The following is a 21,440-nucleotide window of genomic DNA, read 5'->3' on the forward strand; positions in this document are numbered from 1 at the left end:
CGCAAGGCTGGGAGAGAAGGAAGCAGTCCTCCCTCTGTGTTCTAGTAGCGGAAGACCTTTAGAGGGGTGGGGCTCTTTGTGGAGAACTGTCCTGGTCCATGTCAAAGACAGGGCGATAGAAATGATTTCCAGCACATCTGAGATCATGTCTTCTGTATGTGACAGGGATGTTGCACCCATAAAATCTCAACAATATCACTGCCTCTACAAGATCTGCACAATGACAACACCAGTTGTCATGATACTGTGGATGGGGGGAAATCTCACAAGGCCCCAGTCACAGATAACAGCTACTATAGAGGAATAAAATCAGTCCTCCTCAGAAAGAACTCCATAACAGGTTATCCAATCCCAAATGGTCAGCCTTAAAGATGCATACATGACCAACACCAAATGGGATCATCAGGTTGTATTAATATGTACATATGCATACATGTATGTATTCACACATATATTTAATAATAATATTTAAGAAGAATTCATGAATTAGAGAGAGAGAGTTTGTAGGCAGGTCACAAGTAGGCAGATAGAGGAAAAGAAATGATCTAAATACAGTACTCATACTCATGTTTAAAATTATAAAAAAATGAATTTAAAAAAGAAAGAAATGATGACTTCCTTTCACAGATGTCCCTTCATCTGGCAATCATGATGCTGAGTCTGAACTCATCACATACCTGACTGTAGTCTCTGTCGCTTACGTGATTTTGGGCTATCATCCATTTCTTCTCTAACCCGCTTCTTCGTAGGATCCATCACACGTGGCTTCCTACACACAGACAAGTTCTTTCCCTCAGATGTCAGGAAAAACCAGAGAAATGGGAGTTGTGTACATGATATGCCCACATAAAATCTAAGGCATTTGAATTTGAACTCAGTCTTATGATTCTTTTCTGGGTTGTATCTCTAAGAATGCCCCCATTATCCTGGGTGTCCATACCCCAGAACTGGGATCATCACATCAACCCTTCCTTTGCTCTAGTTTGAATGTGTATCCCAATGTTCATACATAGGAAGGATAATCCCCAAAGCCACAGTGCTGATGGGATGAAGGATAAGACACAGTGAGATCATGAGTGCTCTGCTTTAACAAAGGAGTTAATGTTATCATCACAGACATAGATTCCTGTGGCCTGACAGGACTTGTCACTAAAGCCACCTTGGCCTCTCACTCTCAGCCTTCCCAATTGCACAGTTGGATGGAACAGGAAGAAGGGCTTTTCTAGATGCAGGGTCCATGCCCTTACCCTTCCCTGTATCCAGAACTGCAAGAAATAATCTTAAGTTCTTTATGTTAAGTGCCCAGTGTCAGACATTGTGTTATAACTGCACAATACAAACTAATAATCACTCACCCTCAATGCTAATCACCTAGACAGTACCTTCTAGATCTCTTTTCTGTTCTCTACTCTCCCCCTCTACAGACTCCATCCTTGTCCCGGTATGGAGTGAGCAGTGTCCTGAACCTCTGCAGCATCCTCTGGCAGGCATCCCTGCTTCTGATCTGGTTCCTTCTAGTTCATTTTCTATGTGGTAGCCACCATAAAAAATGGGTAGAGATGCCCCTTCATAGCCGAGGTGCTAGAAAGCCTCTCATTTCCTCTGGGGAGAAACAGAAGGTTCTTAGGATGGGTCATAGTTCTTGCTGTGGTCTCTGTTCACCTCTGGATCCTCCTATGTCACCCTTTCCTGCTCAATGACCTCTAGACCAGTGGCTTGCAAATCACTATGCTCAAATGTCACCTGTACAGGCTGCTCAGTCAGAAAGCTCACTGAAGGAAGCTTCCCCACCTGAGATTCTGAGTCAGGAGGGATGGAGTGGGTCCTGAGAACCTGCATTTCTGTGGAGCTTCCAGATGACAGTGAGGTAGAGCAGATGGTCTCACACATGGTTTCCCCATGTGTGCTGCTCTCTCTGCTTCCTTAGAACCTCTATGTCTGCCTGGAATTTTCTCCTTCTTTTCATCCCTCATTTCCCATCTTTGAGAGTTCACCTCAGCTTTCAATGAGATCAAACAGATGAGTACTGCACTAATATCCTTCCCAGGTACAATTATGTGACTGTGGAGGAACAAGTGTCTCCTCCCTGATAGACTGAGGTCATGCCTGCCTTGTTCACTGATGTGCCCTCAGATCCCAAAATAGTGTATGAAACACAGTAGATCTGCAGGAATGTCTGTTTAATGAGTGGCTGACCCTCCTAAGTGTGTGTATGTGTGTGTGCACATGTGTCTGAGTATTGGGGTTGGGACAGTGATACACATTGTGGTTTTTTTTCCTTAAGAGTCTTTCTGTCTGTGTCTTTCTCTCCTTGGTGTGGTGACTATTTTCATTGTCCAGTGGTCTGGGTTCACTGCTGGCTACTCTTATCTACTATTATCACACTTGCTGTGCCAGAGGATTCACCACTAAATCAGCTTTTCATATTCTTTTTTTTCCAATTGAAGAAATTAAGAAGACATGTTATATGGTTCTGTTTCTTAAGGTCATACAACTATTACACACACACACACACACACACACACACACACACACACACACACACACACACTATCTCACTCTTGTTGCTGTAGTTCCTGGATCTCTGGATCTGTTTGTCTTTTCCATCATCTCAGGACCCTGTTCCCACCTCTCAGCTCTGGACCAGCCACATAGGGCCTGTGTTGACCTATAGGAGTTCTGTGCCCACTCCTTACCATGTGCTGGAAATGAGCAGCTGTGGATTCTTTGCCTCCAGGGCCCTGAGCTTCATCATCACCTGGTCACTAAGAGGGGCCTGGTCCAGCCTGTAAGCACAAGAGGGGGATGTTTCTTCTGAGATCCATCACAGGATCATGAGGTCTCATGGTCCAGAATTCTGGGCTCTGTTGTTCATAGATGGATTCAGTGAGGAGCCGTATTATTCTTGGTCATTGTTGGTCAAAGGTTGGTCATTGTGCAGGGAAATTTGAAGCCAGGATGAGGACCTTTGGAATTTTCCAGAGCTGAAATAAGGGTCTTGACATTTATAGCCCCTTCCCACAGGTCGGTCATTGGAGACAGACTGTCCTAGGGAAGGGAACATGGCCATCGATGAGGGGAGTCATATTAACAAGGGGCCACGGAGTAGTCATCAGCAATCTCAGTAGCTGGAGGTCATGGCCATATTCCCATGCTCCCTATCTGGGCAGTTCTTCAAAGTAAACACAAGGTGCTGGGATCACGGGTATTCTCCTTGAGGGAAAGAGCCTTGGTTCCATTCTCATCTCCCTCCCCCTTTCCTTTAGTGCTAAGCAATGAAGCATTTTCCTTACACAGCAGCCACTACCTTAGGTCTGCTGGTCCCATTCTTATGACCTTCAAGTTCCAGGATTTCTGGGTGTTAGAGCTTCTCTGGGCTTTCACATTCTCGGTCCATAACCAGAGCTATACCACTCCCATCTGCCTACTGTGAGGCACAGACAAAGATGGAGGGGAAAGGGTCCTGTACCTGTGAGAAGCTGAGCAATGTCACATGCAGCAGACACCAGCTCTGAACATCTGAACAGGCTCTTCAGCCTGTGAGAAACAGTCATGGCTCAAAGCAGGCTGGGGAACAAAGGTGCCAAGCAGTTGGGCCAGTTTCAGCTCCCAGAGAGGTGGAAAGAAGACCCTTTCACTGCCCAACTGCTCCCATGCATTCAAACCAGAGAGCTGGAGAGATGGCTCAGTGGTTAAGAACACATACTGCTCTTCTAGAGGACCTGAGTTCAATTCCCAGAACCCACATCAGGCAGCTCATATCCACCTGTAACTCCAGTTCTGGGCGACTTTGACTCCTCTAGTCTCTGGGGGTACCTATACTCATATATACCAGTGGTTCTCAACCTGTGGTTTGCGACTTGTGTGTGGAGGTGTCTAATGACCCTCTCACAGAGGTTGCCTAAGAGTATTGGAAACATCAGATATTACAATTCATAACAGTAGCAAAATTATAGTTATAAAGTAAAGAAGAAATAATTTTATGGTTTGGGGTCGCCAAAACATGAGAAACTTAGTGTCACAGCACTAGGAGGCTTGAGAACCAGTGATATATATATATATATATATATATATATATATATATATATATATATATATATATATATATATATATACACACACACACTCACATTCATAAATAACATAATAATAACAATAATAGAGTTGAAGAAGGCTTGACAAAGGAAGTATCGGGGAATGGCCTGCTGGACTCCTGTTGCCTGGAAGAACCAGAAGATTCTGGGTACAGGGATCGGGAGCCTCTGTGGTTCTCTAGCCCATGAAGGGCACTGGCCAGCAACCTCTGGGAAGTTCACTAGAAACTGGCTGTGGGCTGTGCTGGGGAGGTGGAGGGACAGGAGAGGGAGAAGCTCAGAGACAGCATGAAGGGGCTGAGTGGAGGACCAGGGTCTCCAGGGATCTAGTTTGGAGGCTTCTGAGCTTGTGTGATACTGTAGTTCAGGGGGAATGGCAGCATTTCTGGTGCAGAGGACTATCTCAGGCTGCTGTAGTGAAACATGGTGACTGTCTAGGCCTTTGCCTCTTTCTTTTCCAGAGCTTTCCCCAACTCTGCCTCTGTCTGGGCCCTGGCCTCGGCTTGGCCCACCCAAATCATACTTTTTCTTCAGGACTCAGAAAACCCTCCTGAGCCATTCAATAATGTGGAATCTCTCATAGCATGACATTCTCACAATACTGTTGACTCCACAGCATTCAGCAGAGCTTGTCAGTACAGAGTCATGTGCTGATGGGTGACCTATGTCTGTCTCTTTCCACATAGCTTCAGAGGGACAGAGCCACGTGTGTTTGTAATTGTATCCCTAGGGTCTGGATCAATGCTTACACATATAAGTCCTGATGTGAATGCATGAATGCATGAATTCATGGATGAATAATTGCTGTGGATATCACTCTATATAAATAAAACACTGATGGCCAGTGACCAGGCAGGAAGCATAGGCGGGACAAAGAGAGAGGAGAATTGGGGAAACAGGAAGAAGGAGAGAGAGACACTACAGCCACCGCCAGGACAAGCAACATGTAAAGACACTGGTAAACCACCAGCCATGTGGCAAGGTATAGATTTATAGAAATGGGTTAATTTGAGATATAAGAACAGTTAGCAAGAAGCCTGCCACGGCCATACAATTTGTAAGCAATATAAGTCTCTGTGTTTACTTGGTTGGGTCTGAGCGGCTGTGGGACTGGCAGGTGACAAAGATTTGTCCTGACTGTGGGCCAGGCAGGAAAACTCTAGCTACAAATAATTGAGGAAATCACTGTCCTGGAAAACCTGGGAGTCTTTCAGGATATATAGCCTTGCTAATACATGTGATTCCACGCTGCCTAGCTACCCACTTGGTATTATCTTTGTTTTTACATATGTACATTTTGTGTCATTACAATCTAAGAGGTGGGTGTGACATTTTATTTAATAGATGAGGAAACTGAGTTTTAAAAAAGACAATGACTTCCCCAAGTCCCAGGGTAGTCGTGGCACGCCTGGCCAGGAGCCAGGCTGACTGTGCATTATCTGTCCCTTATCTTTTCTATGTCTTGTCATCTAATAATATACCTGTGTCCATCTGCCCAGAAGGAATCTTGGGGTCTTACTTACCACAGGATTCTGAGGTTGCAGTCTGGATTCCTGATCCCCTTACAAAGTTGCTTCACACCACGGTTGCCCAGGTCATTCAGCTGCAGGTCCAGCTCAGCCAGGCTGGAGCTGGCACTGAGCACTGAGGCCAGGTACGCACAGGAGATGGATGTGAGGGCACAGTTGACAAGGCTGCATGGGAGATGATCACCATCAGTTTCTCCAGGCTCACTGCTCTTGGGAACCCAGCTCCCGTCTCATTTTGTGAGCCCTGGCATGAGGTGCTACCAGTGTTTAGCTCTCTGGAGTGCCTTTTCTAGTCTAGGTGGATAATTCCATGCTTCCCCCAGCTGAGCTGGAGGAGCAATGGAGTACAGGTTGGGGACCACTTCTCTGCTGTGATTTGCCCTGGCAGAGCTCCATGAGGCCCAGGACAGCTCCCCGGTATATTTCAAGAGCCATCTGAAGTGAAATTCACCAGCCGTAGAATAGGGCGTGATCTCACTTGTTATGTGAAATCTTAGTAAAGATGGAGTCCATACAAACAAAGTAGAAGGCTGGTTACAAGGGCAGAGAGCAGGAGGGACTGGGTGATGCCATTCCCTGGGCCTGGAGCTTTCTTCCCTCCTGCTTCATTTAGCCTCTTACTCCGTGTTCTTGAGCTCTGCTGTAGCCACTTCCTTAGGAAGTTTGCTCCATTGCGGACCTCATGGGCCTCTTGTTATCAATAGCTAGTGGGGCTCCCTGCTGAATGTCAGTCTTTCATGATCCCCAAGAGTAGAAGCCATTTGATTATCATAACAAGTCTGGCCTCTGTTACTGGTGTGGTCAAGAACATTTGGTGAATATTTGAAGACTACTAAGTCTCACTCCAGACTCAGCTTTTGCTTTGCTCTCCTGCCATCCATCCTAGCATCAGGGGAGAACCCAAGCCAGACTCACCACAATGTCTTTAGGTGACATCCAGGGTACCTCAGGGTCTTACAAAGACTGCGCAGTGCACAGTTGTTGAGTGGGTTTCCACTTAGGTCCAGCTCCTTCAGGTTTTCTGTGAACTTAAGAGTGGAGAAGAGAATCTTCCAACTGTCATTAGTGATTGGGGTCCACCTGGACCTGAGGGGGAAAGAGAAAGAGAAGGACATGAGGGATATAACTTGTATGTTCACAGAGCCCCACACAGCAGATTAGGGTTCTCTCTTTCTGAGCACCAGGCCTCAATATGCCACCCCCAGGATTCACCAGCTTCTACATGCTCCTTTGCTCCAACGTTTTGATGCATGGTTCCTCATCCACATCCTTATAGCATGCTGTGTGTTCATTTTGTGTGTCTCTTTCTGACTCTGTCTAAGTGTCCCACAAGGTGTGAACAGGTGGCTAGCATCTTTTCTTTATAATCTACAATACCAACCACAGACCCTGGCACTAAAGGGGACCTTGGTAACTCAATCTCTTCCTTTCGATGAGAATATAACTGCTTTCTTTTGGAACAGAATTCTAGAATCTCATAAAAGAAAACTGGACAGAAGAAGAGGTTGAGATCAACTCTGTGGTGGGATGTTAAGCATGGTCATAAATGTTATTGTAGATGTGTTGGTCCATATGGTCCCTATATCTTTACAAGAGAAATGGGAGAGGATGAATAGATAGAGAGAGATAAGTAGATAGGTAGAGACAGGGAGAGACAGAGATACACAGAGAGGACAGAGCAGGATAGACAGAAAGAGAAATCAACAGACAAACATAGAGGTAAATGACAGACACAGAGACAGAGATGGAGAGAGAGACAGAGACACACACAGAAAGACAAGCAGGCAGACAGAGAAAGACAGAGAGGTAGAGAGAGAGAACCACCTTGAGTGGTAGTCCATTCCTTTAATGCCAGAAACCAAGCTTACAGAGGCAGGAGAACGGTGAATTTTAAATCAGGCTGAGCTCCAAAACACAAGGGCTTGGTGTGTGAAACATCTGATCCCTAACACTGTAAACAAAATCAAAATAAAACCACAAGTTCAAAAACACAGATTAAAGGTGGCCAACTTTGACTGAAACAAAAGTATAGGATTCTTTTATAACCAGAGATGTTAAGAAAAACCAAATACTAAACTTTGAAGGATGGTGTTTTTTTTAAAAAAAATTATTTATTTTTTACTTTTTGTATGTGTGGAAGTTTGAATGTAACTGGCTCTCATAATCTTATAGGGCGTGGCACTATTAAGAGGTATGGTTTTGTTGGAGTGGGTGTGGCTACCACACCAACTCCAGTGTCGTCCGTGTGACATGAACAATTATGTCAATAATAGCGGATGGGAGATTCATGTCCCACGGGACTAAGCTCCCTGGAGGTCCCTGGCAGAGTGCCCGTGTTATTCCTCCTTCTCGAAGGAGACGTGCTTCACAGATCATGAGCTCTCTGGGCTATGGGTTCTGTATAACTGCTTTTCTGATAATGCTCTAATTAATCTATAAAACACAGCCAAAATTAATGAATGCTTGGGTTGTGAACTATGGAGGAAAGGGAAAGCTGGACATGGACCTTATTTAGATATAGCAGAATGAACTATTCCTTAAAGACCTCAAGCCTCAAGCCACTAGATAATAGAAAGTATAATAGTTCAGGCACTTCTAGGGAATGAACACTCACCCACTAGGAATCCTTTAGGAATCCCAACTTAAGTGATTTATGGCAGAAAGCATTATCTCATAGGAGGCAGATGGTGGGCCCCTCTGTTGAGGAAGTTCACCATGGAAAACTTAAGGACTACAACAAAACCCCTTCCCTTTACAGGTGTAAAAGTACAAGAGTCCATATTCCAGCAGGTAAAAAGATTTTATATTAGAAGAGATATATGGTAAAGAAAGACTTAGGGAGGATCTGCAGCATCCAAATTGGCTAAATGGGTCATGAGAACCAGAAAAGTAAAAATGAATAATAAACTAGCGAGCAGCTGAGATAAAGATGAAGGACACAGCTGCAAGAAGCCTACACAAGTCTAGGAACTGTACTAAGTTTAAAAAACACAGACTGCTCTTTGGGTCATAAAGTTCTTGTGAGTGAAGGGATATGTCTAGCGCCGATTAATAATTATATGCTTACTGTTTTTAAAGATGATGTAATTGAATTATTGCCAACCTCTTGTTGTTCCTTGTATGACTTGATAGTTTTCTTTTCTGTATATAAACTACTGATTTGCAGAAGTAAAATTGCAGCAGATTCAAACCACTTCTGAGTGTGTTGTCTGTCTGTCATTCACCGAATCCTTGCCTTCCTGACTACCCAAGCTCTGGTCCCCCTATGGTCGTGGTACCCCTGATGGGCCAGTCCATGGCATGTGGCCATGTTGGAGGAAATGTGTCACATGGGGGCAGACTTTGAGGTCTCCTTTGCTCAGGATACCACTGAGGATGTTAGTCAACTTCCGGCAGCCTGCACACTGCCATGCTCCCCACCATGATAATAAATGGACTGAACCTCTGAAACTGTAAGCGAGCTGAGCCATTTCAATTAAAAGTTTTCCTTATAAGAGTTGCTGTGGTCATTGCGTCTCTTTACAGCAATAAAAACCTGAACTAAGACAGTGTATGTTTGTACGCCTGCTTGTCTGTGTGTACTCTATGCATGTAGAAACTGGCAGAGGCTTGAAGCAGGGCATCAGATCTTCTGGGACTGTAGATAAAGGTGGTTGTGAGCCATCTGATGTGGTGCTGGGAAATATCCACACTCTCTGAAAGAGCATCAGGTTCTCTTAAGAGTGGAACCACTCTCCAAGCCCACAAAAGATGTTAGTTTTGATGCATGTTTAGTATTTATACTGACTGAAAGTGGAACTTCAGAATGTGCTATTCAAAAAAAAAAAAATGAGGCACCATTATGAGCCACACACACACACACACAGAAGCTGTTGCTCACTGTGGTGTTTTGAAAGAAAATGGTCCCCAAAGGGAGTAGAAATTTAAGGAGGTGTGGCCTTATTGGAGTAGGTGTGGTCTTGCTGGAGGAAGTGTGTCACTGTGGAGGCAGGCTTTTAGGTCTCATATATGCTCAAGCCATGCACAGTGACACAGTTCTTCCAGTTGCCTGCATATCAACATGTAACATCTACCTCTCCAGTACAAGTAGAAGTTTGCCTGTACACTTTCTTGTCCCACCATGATGGTATGGATTGAATCTCTGAACTGTAAGTGAGCCACCACAATCAAATGTTTTCTTGTAAGAGTTGCTGTGGTCACGGTGTCTCTTTCCAACAATAGAAACCCTAACTAAGACACTCACCTGCCATTTTGGATTCTTTGACTTTGGCCAGCCTCCACCCCTTGTGGCCTAGTGTGCGAAGGCCTCCTTGCTGGTCTCCCTGCCTTGTCTGAATTTTCCCCTCAACTTTACTTTCTCACTAGCAGCTGAAGCCTCTCTCTCTCCCTTGGTGTTGTCCCCAGGCTCTAAAAGGCCACTGTCTTTTGCAAGCAGGCTGCTGTTCTTGTTTCTCTTGCCCTATCTGGTCTCTGTCTCGGTGAATACTTTGAATTCTTCTGAAGCCCCACAGCAGACCACTTCTACTTGCAACATCTGTATCAAGGTCATTCAAGGCGCACTTTTCTGTAACCATAGACACTTAGAAACAACTTATACTGGCCAAGAACAGGAAAATGATCCAATTCACCAAGGTATTCTCCCTAGGCAATATCATAAGGCTATTCAGAATGATATTGCACTAGACCATTAGCAACCAGAGAAGACATCCTTGAGTCAGTAAGAAAATAAATGTGAATATAAGACAACAGAGATTGTGTGGCTTAATGTTCCCATATAAAAGTATATAGAGAAAATATTAAAGGGCATGTCACATTTTTACTTTCATGCTGTGGACAAAACCTTGGGACCTGGGCTATTAGGTATGGTGTTTTGAATGAGATGCTACCCAATCAATGGCATTTGAATGCTTGGCTCTTAATTGGTGGTACTCTTTGAGGAGGCTTGGGAGGTGTTGCTTTGTGGGAGAAAATATGTCAGTGGGGCAAGATTTAATATTTCAAAGCCTTGAGCCATTCAGAGGATACTCCATCTTCTTCCTGCTTGTCCTTCAAGAAATGAGCTATCAGATGCTGCTCCAGTTAACATCCTTTTCCTCTGCCATGGTGGGCCCCGATCCCTCTGGACCATAAGCCCAAATGAAGTCTTCTATAAGTTGTCTTGGCCATGGTGTTTTATCACAGCAACAGAAAATTAACCAATACACTAGGCAATTCCTCTATTGATGAGTTACATCCTTAAACTGTAATATTTTGAGACAGCCTCACACTATGTAGCCCAGGCTGGACTGGGACTTCTGACCTTTCCTTAGTCTTCTGAATTTGGGATGGCAGGCGTGTACAACCAAGCTCAGCTATCCCAGTTCTTAATGCTGTCCTTAATTGAATTCTTGAGGATACTTGTTCAAATTTCTAAAGGTCTTAATAGAAAAGCCATAGCCAGATATTCGGGCAAATGCTGAAAGATCAGAGAAATAAAGGAACAAGCCACTGCCACGTCTTACCTCTAGGACTCCTCAGTCTGAAAAGCTTTTAGTTCCTGCTTCTTCACACCTTATATACCTTTCTCTGCCCATCTATTAAAGACATGTATGTGCTTCCCAGCACTGGGATTAAAGGTGTGTGCCACCACTCTCTGGCTCTGTTTCCCTCCTAGACTGAATCAATCTCATGTAGTTCAGGATGGCTTTGAGCTTACAGAGATCCAGATGGATTTCTGCCTCCTGAGTGCTAGGATTAAAGGTGTGTGCCACCACTGCCTGGCCTCTATGTTTAATCTAGTGGCTTGTTCTGTTCTCTGATCTTCAGGCAATTTTATTAGGGTACACAATATATCACCACATATACTAATTTTTATTGTTTTGATAATTGGTAAATCACACTCTTCTACAGCAGGCATGTTTTTATTGGTCCATTCTAATCATATAAAGTGAGAGTCACTGAGACAACTTCCTACATGTAAGAAAGTTTGATCACATTTGTTCTTTTTGACCCCTTTCCCCTCATCTCTTCATCTTCTTCCTGTTCTCCAACCTTTGCTCTACTACTTTTGAGTTTTTCACATGGGTTCTTGCTTTGTTGTTAAAGTCCTCAACTCAAGAGCACTAGCATGTTCCTTATTATTGCAAGAGTCATGCCCTAACTAGAGTAGTTCGCCGTCTTCTCTCCCAGTTTTGAAATCCTCGGGGCAGCAACTCTACGTCTCCTCTTGCAATTGATTGGTAGGGTGTGACATAAAATCAGCACTTAATGAATCATCTATAGAGGAGAGAAACATATATTGATACTGAGTCATCACTTCTGCACGGCGGTAGGAGACTCTGGAAGGGGAGGTCTACACTGCTGCTGGATTGGCAGGTAGTTAGGAAGCCTTCAGGCTGAGTGCCAGGCCCATGCAGCCTTCATTGACACATATAGGGAAGTAATCTGGACAGGAAAAATATAGGGACTCTCACATATACATACACATATACATATACATATACATATACATATACATATACATACACACACACACACACTCAGAGAAGTTAGGGGGTTCTTGCTGAGGCATAGGGAGAGATAAAAGCTCATAGCTCATCACATAGTCAGGCACACAGAGGGAAGCAGAGAAAGATCATCAGATTTAGCAATTAGATGTTACTGATGACCTGTATCCTGCTGCCCTGGAACCAGCTAAGAGTGCTGCTGGTGTTCAAAACATGTGTGCTCATGGGATCTACAGGGAAGCTGGAGAGAGGACTGTGTCTGGATACTCACAGAACCATCCTCGGGGCCATCAGCGCTTTCTCCTGCTGCCCACCATGATTCAGCTGAAGCCTCTCCACATGGCAGCAGAACTTAATGCAGAAAGTGACCACCATGAGCTCCACGTCTGTCTGGACCAGCAGATGCTTCATGTTTGTCAGGAACCTTGGATGTAGCATATCCACTGGGGCATGCATCCTTGTTTCTTGATAATTTTCCATCACAAATGTCAGGAGTTCCTTATCCTGAATCTCATACAGACAATGGAGCAAACCCAGAGAATATGGTTGATGGTATAGGGCTTCCTCTAGGATGTGCCATTGCAGGTACAACCATGTCCTCCAAGGAAACCTGCAGGCAGAGATCTTCTGCATTTCTCCCATTCCCTTTTTACTTAAAAGACCAAATAGGAAGTGCAAAATGGGTGCATCAAACAGGTTCTGTCTTCCATACACTTCTATCAGTGTTTCCACAATTCTGTAGTTTTCCATATCACCATATATATCCTCACTATCCACCAAGATGAAGGACATTGCTGCAAAGAACTCCTGGAGACACAAGTGGGCAAAGCTGTAACTCAGAGAGCTGGGCTGCTTTTGAATGACACCCACCTTCAGGAAATTGTCGATGACATCCTCAGACAACCCTTGCTGCTGGAGAGCTAATTCACTGAACAAGGTCCTTCTTGTACAGATTCCCTTAGCAGCCAGTGAGCAGAGCCTTCTGAGATGGGTCTCCAGGTACTCTGCTGGTATTGTCTGGGAAAGGTATTTCAGGCAGAGGGCTGTGGTGGTCCATGAGGTCAGTGAGAGGTCTTCTCCCTGTTGCATCTGCTGCTTCAGGCATGTGCAGACCAGCCAGGACACCCAGGGTACCACACACAGGGTCGAGAGCACTGGGTTTGATTTAACAAATCTAAAAGCTTTAATTGCTTCTCTTTTCTCTGTGAAATATTTGTAGATATATTTCTTCTGCCCAGACTCAGAGAAGCCCAGGACTTCCACCCAACGTGGCTGCCCCAAGACAGGGATGAACTTCTGTAGGTCTATGGTCCGAGCTGTGAGCAGCAAGGAAGCCCCAGGCAGGATAGATTTCCCCAGCAAACTGCCCAGCAGTCTGTGAACAGGCTGTGGCTGGCTCCAGTGCTGACAGAGCTCAGGATTCTGCTCCTTCAAGACCCATGCTGGCTCATCTATGCCATCCAGGATGAAGAGCAGCTTCTTGGGCTGAGACAGGATCTTCTTGATGGGAGCTGCAGGCACAGTCTGGTCTTTTGCTATGAGCTCAGCCAGACTCAGCTGCTTGCACTGGGCCAGCTCTCTGCAGCTGAGGTAGAAGACGTGCTGGAAGCGATCCCTGTAGAGCTGGCCTTCCTCCCATGCTCTCCTCACCTGCCTGGCCAGCGTTGACTTCCCAATCCCAGCAGCCCCCTCTAATATGACTAATTGAGGCTCTTCCTGGGTATCTGGGTTTGGATAAAATAATTCTTGGATCTCAATCAGATGTCCCCTCTCCTCTGGTTTACTTTTACGCCATCTTTTCCACACCAAAGTGTCCCAGCCTCTTGGGTAAGATTTTTGTAGAAGTAATAGCTGTGTGAAATTTTGAAGCAAATCCTTGGTTTTCCAGGATGCAGTGTGGTAAAGATTCTCTCTTCCTTCATTCTGATGTATTTCTGAAATGAATCATAAATTAGGGAAGAAGGATGGAGAGTAAGTGTCCATAGTAGAGTTGTTTCTCCTTTCATTCTTTCTTCTCATGCTCTCTTCCTTCCACCCTTCAACACCTGGATAAACTTAGATATCTGTCTAAGCTGTACGACAGACTGGCTGTGGGCACTGGGATATTCTGAACAGGGCAGTGCAAAGAACGTGAGATTTAGACTAGAAGGATCTCGTTCAAGTCTTCACTAGTCTAATTAATAATAATGCTGTACAATGTTCATTCACACTTTAGATATTTATTAATGTTTTACTCTATGTCAGATCTGCTCTAGTGGTTGAGAATAAAGAGTGAATTCACAGGTACAACTCTGTTCTCATTCAGTCTGAGATGACCCCATAGCTCTACTGTGCTTCAGCTTTCCCATCTGTAATTGGGGGCTGTGATCTCTACTGCAAGAGGGCATGGAGTACTGGGGAGATTATAGACATTGTAGCTAATGTCTGCTCCTGAGAGATCACAATGGCCTCCACCATTGCAGTCCTGACAACATCATTCTGTAAATTCTGAGATTATGGGTCTGAAGGGATGATTTTGGGATGGTTAGAGTTCATGCTTCATGACATAGTCTTGGACCCCTCTCCCCAGGCCTTCCAGATATCATTGGTAACAACAAGCCTTGTTTGTGACTACTGTTTGGGTGTCTTTAGTTCACACTGAAACCAGTTGACAGTATGGCACTAAGGGGACAAGGGTCTAATAAGGCACTAAGGTTTTAGAGCCATGGGGCATGCCCCTTATTAGCTGACCAATACTTTTCTTCTAGGAATGGACAAGCTGTTGTGGGAAGGGCTTCCCTTTCTCTCCTGCAGGCCTCCTCTCGCCTGTATACTTTTATTTCTTAAGCAGAGAAGTTGTAGTCTCTATTTTTGGACTTCAAACTCCAGAAGTGTAATTAAATATACAAGTTCTAAAAAAAACAAACAAAAAACCAACCAACTAAACACACAAACAAAAAGGCCGTTAAGCATGATTGTATAGTCCTGTAATTCATCACTCAGAAAACAGGCAAGAGAATCAGGAGTTCAGGGCCAGCTTTTCCATACAATGAGTTTGGGAACATCCTGGGCTGTAATCAGTCAGTCAGCCAATCAATCAATTAATCAGTCAAACAATCAATCAAACAGAAATAACAAAATTTTCCCAGTCTCTGTTTCCTGTCCTGCCAATGGAAAACACAGGAACACACTTGCTCTTGATGTCACCTGCCCCACTGTTCACACAGCACACTTCGCTGACTTCCTCCCTCCTGCCACACTCCCCCTTCCTCCAACCAGTGCATCTGAGGAGTCCTCTCTCCAGGTGGACCTGACCACAAATCTCATCTCAGCATCTTCTTTGGAAGGAACTCAAGATAAGACAGATAGGAGGATGCCCCATGGACCAGAATCCAATCCTCAGCACCTTCCAGTTTCGCAAAGTATAAGGCAGCTACCTGTCCTGCCTTGGCCAAAGTACTGGAGAAAATTTGGTGAGAGTATATTATCACACAATTAGCCCCTGAGAGCCTGGCTTCAGGGGCCAGCTTTCCTTGAAATCTGGATCTATAGATCTGTTCACATTGTCTTCTGTAGGACAACATCTAACATCTCCTGAGCATAGCATGCTGATCACTCATGTCTGTGGGCAAAGTCTGCCTTACTCAGGCCATGTCTTCCCAAGGTGCAAAGAAAGGGCTCAGCTCTTCCTCAGCTGTGCTCTCCAAGACCTCTCATCTGGGATGTATCTGCTACCATGCACACATCTAAGTCCTCTTCAGTTCTGTCACACTTAAAAACATCTGGGGCAGCAAGTTAATGAGTTTGACACGAAAGCATGGGGACTGGAATTTGTTTCTCAAAAGTCCCTGTACATGATGCATTTGCATTTTGGCCCCTGTTATTCCATGCTTAGAAAGTTGAGTCAAGGGATCCACAGAGCAAGGTGTCCAGCTAGACTTGCTCCATGAACAAGTTCTGGGCATGGATGAGAGGCTCTGTCTCAATGAATACAGGAGAGCAACCAAGGAAGATTCCAGATATCAATTTAGGTACTCACAAGCACAAATTATAACCCCCCCACCTATGTATGCCCAAACACATGCAAAGATGCACACACACATGTATTCAAAACACACATATACATGTAGAAATAAGAAAAGGACAATACAAAATCCACATAAAATTGATTGAATGGAAAATATTCTACTTAGTGAGGCAACCATGCCATTTTTTCCTGTTATTTGTGGATCATATAACATATATATGATATGATGATCCTTATATTTAGATTTGCATTTTAATTTGACATTTTTAAAGTTTCTTTTAAGTTACATTTTGAGAATTAACTACATCTATACCATATTTACATCATTTCTACCCTTTTTAGTCTCCCCTCCAATTCCTCCTGTGTTCCCTTCTTTCCTGTCAAATTCTCCTTTTCTTCTCTAATGATTGTTACATCCATCCATCCATCCATACATACATACATACATACATACATACATAATGCATGCATGTACACACACATTCTGCCGAGTCTATTTCATGTTGCTGTTGTGTATTTAATGTTGACCACTTGGGATTGGATAACCTCATCTCTCGAGAAGGCTGAGTCTCTCTCTCTCTCTCTCTCTCTCTCTCTCTCTCTCTCTCTCTGTCTCTCTCTCTCAGCATCCATCAATTACCTGTAGCTTTTTATTTAGAGTTGGGACCATGTGAGACTTATTTGGAGTGTTTCTAGAGATCAGGAAGCTATAATGAGCCCAATAGAGGAATAGGGTAAAAGGCCTGGAGTGGTAGAGACAGAGTAGAACCATTGTGATTGAAAATGTTTAAGTGAGGTTTAAGTGGTTCAATGTTTAAGTGAGAATAGGGATTGTGTGACAGGGGAGAGGAGTGGGTGATATGGGTAAACCAAAACTAACGATGTATAAATGATCCTATAGAACCACACCACTTTGTAAGCTAATCAAAAATATAACTTAGATAAATGTAGGAAAATGAGCAATGGGTACACTGTGCTTTCCTCAGAAGACATGAGTTATGAGTTATTAAAGGCAAATCCCAATGCCAAGTATGGGGTACCTCTCTAAGAGTTACTGGTCAGGGAGGATGCAGAGACTCCAAAAGCAGCAAAGCCTGTTGCTGTTGCTCTTGGTGGTCACCCAGAACTAGAGTTAAGACCCTGTTGCTGAAGATACAACATACTTTTGTTACAGGATTTAGAGATTCCAAGTTGGAACAGACATGAAACTTCTTCCATGCTGTGTAACTGTCATAGTACTAGGAAGTGCTATGAGGACACTGTGGGAAAAACATCAATGATACTACCAGATGGTGACCCTGGATGCTACAATACTGACATGCTAAGTGAGACAGACTCACAGATGCAATAATGACATGAAGGTTGTAGAGTAGTCATCTGCCTCATGATTAAACTTGAGGAATTTCTAATTAGATTTGAATTCAACAGCAGGGAATTCACATCTGTAAACCTGGTCTAAAGCTCATGACTCAGGAGGTTATAGGCCCTAGGGAAAGACCTATTGCTATTTTTGCTAGATGAGCATAATGTTAATACACTTTCTGAATAGTTACACTTATACCCATAGATTACTGCTTCTCTCAACTGTCAGTGTTTGCTTTTGTGCAGGTCCGTGGGAGAAACAGGGTCACTCCAGGGTGAATTTTTTCTTAGAAACAGCAGGGAAGCCAGTTTCTGGTGAACTGATTACCACTGCTTTGCAAAAGACCATTTTTTTATGGTTATACAATTTACAACTTAACAAATCAATTTCTGCATACCCAAACCTCTTCCTGAATTTCCCTTAAGGAAATAAATCAAAGTAATTCTCAGTCACATGGAATCTTGGTTTCCTAAGGTCCCTCACACCCAAGTTTTTCCAGAGGCTTTGAACACTTCAGGAAGAAGTCAGATAAGATTCAAACACTTCACACAGAGGTTGGACATTAAAAAAGGTAACAGTCACAAAAGGCAGTTCAATGGTAGTCACAAAGGCTGTCCATGTGATAACATGCTAGAATTCAAGCCAGCAGCAATGCTCTGTGGGATTTTGTGGTATACTCAACTGTGCCCAGAGAAGTTTCTCTGTGTAGTGGACAGCAATCAATGTAGAGACCTATAGCGAAAATGCTGATTAAGTGACTGTTGAGTGCTTAGCTCTAAGTGGGATATCTTGGGATATCCCAAGACTCTGGGAACATTGCAAAAGAGGTAAAAGAATAAAGAGCTAGAGGGCGTGGAGTGCTGTGAGATGTGTTTTTCTGAACATTACATGGCTGTTGTACTCGTGAACTCACCACAGCTATAGCTGCTTGCACATGACTTGCATAATACCAACCCAAGAAGGTCTGTCATTTTTCTACCAGACACCACTAATTGGATTGAGAGATTTTATAAAACAAATCAACAATGAGAACCACAGAATGAAAAAACAGAGAGGACATGAAAATGGGAGCCAATGGTTGGGAGGGTGACCTGGGGGGAGTGAGTAGACAGGATTTGGAAGTGAATATGATGAAGCTACAGTATATAAAGATATTAACTTTTCAAACAAATAAAGAAGAATTATTCTAGACCTGCACTCCTAGATACAGTACCCCTTTACACTGTTCACTCCACAGCTGCTTGCCTAGGATCTTGATCTCCTTCTAGATCCTCGTCTCCCCATGGGACCCACCTGATCACCAGGAACATCTTAACTTATCCTGCTGATATGGAGACATAAATATTCTACCTGCATTCTCTGGAGTACCGCCCACTCCTAATCCTGATAGGCCTGCAATTGCTTCTCGTGGATCATGAACTCTTCCTGATTCATTTCCTTTCCTTTGAGACTCACTAGATCATAGACCCTTCTCTACCAAGAACCCTCTAGCCCAGTCATGTGGCACACAGAAACAGATATACTACATGTGCTCTGTGTTTTCCCTCATCCCACATCCATCCTGGCAACTCTCATCAAACCATGACTACTTACACCATAGCCATCCTTCAGACTCACTTGAACCTACACATTGTGCTGTTAGGTCTAGCTTGTTGAGTCTGTCTAACCCTGCCTTGACTGCACCCTCCACAATCCCCAAACCTGGCCCCAGTTCAGGCTGTTGAGGTCCACCTACACTCTTCCTAACCCCAGGTTGAGGCAGGGTGCCACATCATGTGTTTAAGCCCAATCTGATGTGTTCATATCAGAAACAGAGGCAACAAAAGATGCCCATATGCCCAGGTGTCATTGCAATAACAAGGTGAAAGGTCAATACTATATTTTCCCCTACGAATTTAACAGTCCCATAGAAATTAAGTTCTTCAGTAAGAATTAACCTAGATGTCTTAAGACCAAGAACGTAGTTGAACAATTGTAAACTTCAAAGAATAAAGGAATTTAAATTAATTCTTTAAATTAAAGAAGTCAGAAACAACTAGAGGAATGAACTTAAATAGAATGAACTAAAAGTGAATAATTGCCTGAGTGTTGTACAAGAAAACACAAACACAAGGCTGAATGAAACAACAAAGATAATTCAGTATTTGAAAACTGAATTCAACAAAAAGATAGAAATATTGAAGAGAACACAAGCTGAAATGAAGATGAAATTGAAATCTCAATACCTGATTAGAAAGTTCACAGGAAAGCCTTACAAATAGAATGAATCAAGTAGAAGATAGAATATCAAGACTCAAAGTTAAGTAGAGGAATTAGATCACATAAGCAAAACAATATTTAAAAAACCTAAAACAAACAAACAAAAAACTAAATGAAATTGTAGGAAGTGTGGGGCACCGTAAATGACCAAATCTTCTATCTATAAGCATTGATGAAGGAGAAGACTCCTGTGTCAATGCACAGACTAGAATTTCAACAAGATTATAGAAGAAAACTTCCTCCAAATCAGGAAAGACAAATTCATACATATACAAGAAGCACAGATATTACTAGTAGAAAGGATCAGAAAGAAAATTGAATTCCCATGACATATTATAATTAGAACACTAAATATGCAGAGCAAAGAGAGGGTGGTAAAAGCTATAAGAGAAAAAATAACTGATCAAATATAAAGGCTTATAAATCAGAATAACAGCTGATTGTTCCATGGAAACTTTGAAAGCCATAAGGTCTTAGAGCAACATACTGCATATTTTATAGATAGATGATAACTTTGACTAATTGTACCCAACAAAATCATCTGTCATAATTGAAGGAGAGAAAAAACAGGTTTATGATACAAACAGGTTAAAATAATTCATGTCTACCAAGCCACTCCCTCAGAGAATACTAGAAGCAATACTTCTACTGGAGAGAAAAATAAGCATAAATAAGAGACAGTAGAAGGAAAAGATAATTACTGAAACATACAGTGTGTCTAAGAGCACCAAAACCAAACAAACAACAAAATTATTATGGTCAGCATACACACCTTTCAATAGTAACTTAAATAGTATTAATGGGATCTGTTCCCTAATAAAAGGCTGGCTTGGTGCATTAAGAAAGGATATCAGTCTTTCTGTTGTCTGTAATTACTCCTCTTGGCTTTAAAGATAGACAACACCTTAATGAGAAAATATGGAAACTATTCCTAGCAAATGGGACCAGGAAGCAAGCAGTCTCCGCTATCCTAGTACCTGACAAAATAGACTTCAAACTAAAAGAAATCAAGAGAGATAAATAAAGGCACTACATTCTAATCAAGTGAATAATTATCCAAGAAGACATTACATCTTAAAAATATATGCACCAAACACTGGTGGTTCCAATTTTGTAATAATTGGAGTACTGGAATGAAAGCACAGAATAACACCAACCAACGAATAGCAGATGATTTCATACTCCACTTTCTGTACAACACAGGTCATGCGGGGGGGGAACAAAAAAAAACAAAAAACAAAAACAAAACAACAAAAAAAACCAGAGAAACGTTAGAATTAAATGATATTGTACATCAAATGGACTTGAAAGATACTATATAATAATCTACCAATACAACAAAGAATATATTATCCACTCACTCACCCAAGGAAGTTTCTCTAAAACAAACCACCTCCTGGGTCACAAAGCAAATCTTAACAAATTCAAAAAAGTTGAAATACCTCGTTGTATCCTGTCTCACCATAATAAAATAAAACTTAAAATTAACAGTAAATAAATCTGTAGTAAATACACAAAATCATGGAGATTAAATTACTAAATAATGAATAAGTCAAAGAAGAAATCAAGAAAGAAATACGAAAAATTCTGTAAGTAAATGAAAACAGAAAAAAAAAACCACAACAGAACAAAACCTCTGGAATTAGTTAAAAGCATTCCTATAAGGGCAATTTGTAGGTCCAAGTCCCTATATTAAATGTCAGA

The 21,440-nt window shown here is 42.8% G+C and overlaps 1 protein-coding gene across 1 annotated transcript in view; it reads right to left on the reverse strand.

Annotated features, from left to right (window-relative positions):
- The window catches only part of LOC121826470 (NACHT, LRR and PYD domains-containing protein 1a-like), a 265,206-nt gene that overhangs the window by 13,341 nt on the left and 230,425 nt on the right, over positions 1–21,440 (reverse strand). The window contains exons 3-7 of the mRNA XM_076542818.1: positions 12,380–14,042; positions 6,539–6,709; positions 5,618–5,788; positions 2,697–2,786; positions 678–769 (exon numbers count right to left, since the gene is read on the reverse strand). Coding sequence (XP_076398933.1) covers positions 678–769; positions 2,697–2,786; positions 5,618–5,788; positions 6,539–6,709; positions 12,380–14,042 — 2,187 coding nt within the window. The remainder of the gene's footprint in view (positions 1–677; positions 770–2,696; positions 2,787–5,617; positions 5,789–6,538; positions 6,710–12,379; positions 14,043–21,440) is intronic.

The sequence above is a fragment of the Peromyscus maniculatus genome, chromosome 8 (genome assembly GCF_049852395.1).
Source record: "Peromyscus maniculatus bairdii isolate BWxNUB_F1_BW_parent chromosome 8, HU_Pman_BW_mat_3.1, whole genome shotgun sequence".
In the NCBI taxonomy this organism is placed as follows: domain Eukaryota; kingdom Metazoa; phylum Chordata; class Mammalia; order Rodentia; family Cricetidae; genus Peromyscus; species Peromyscus maniculatus.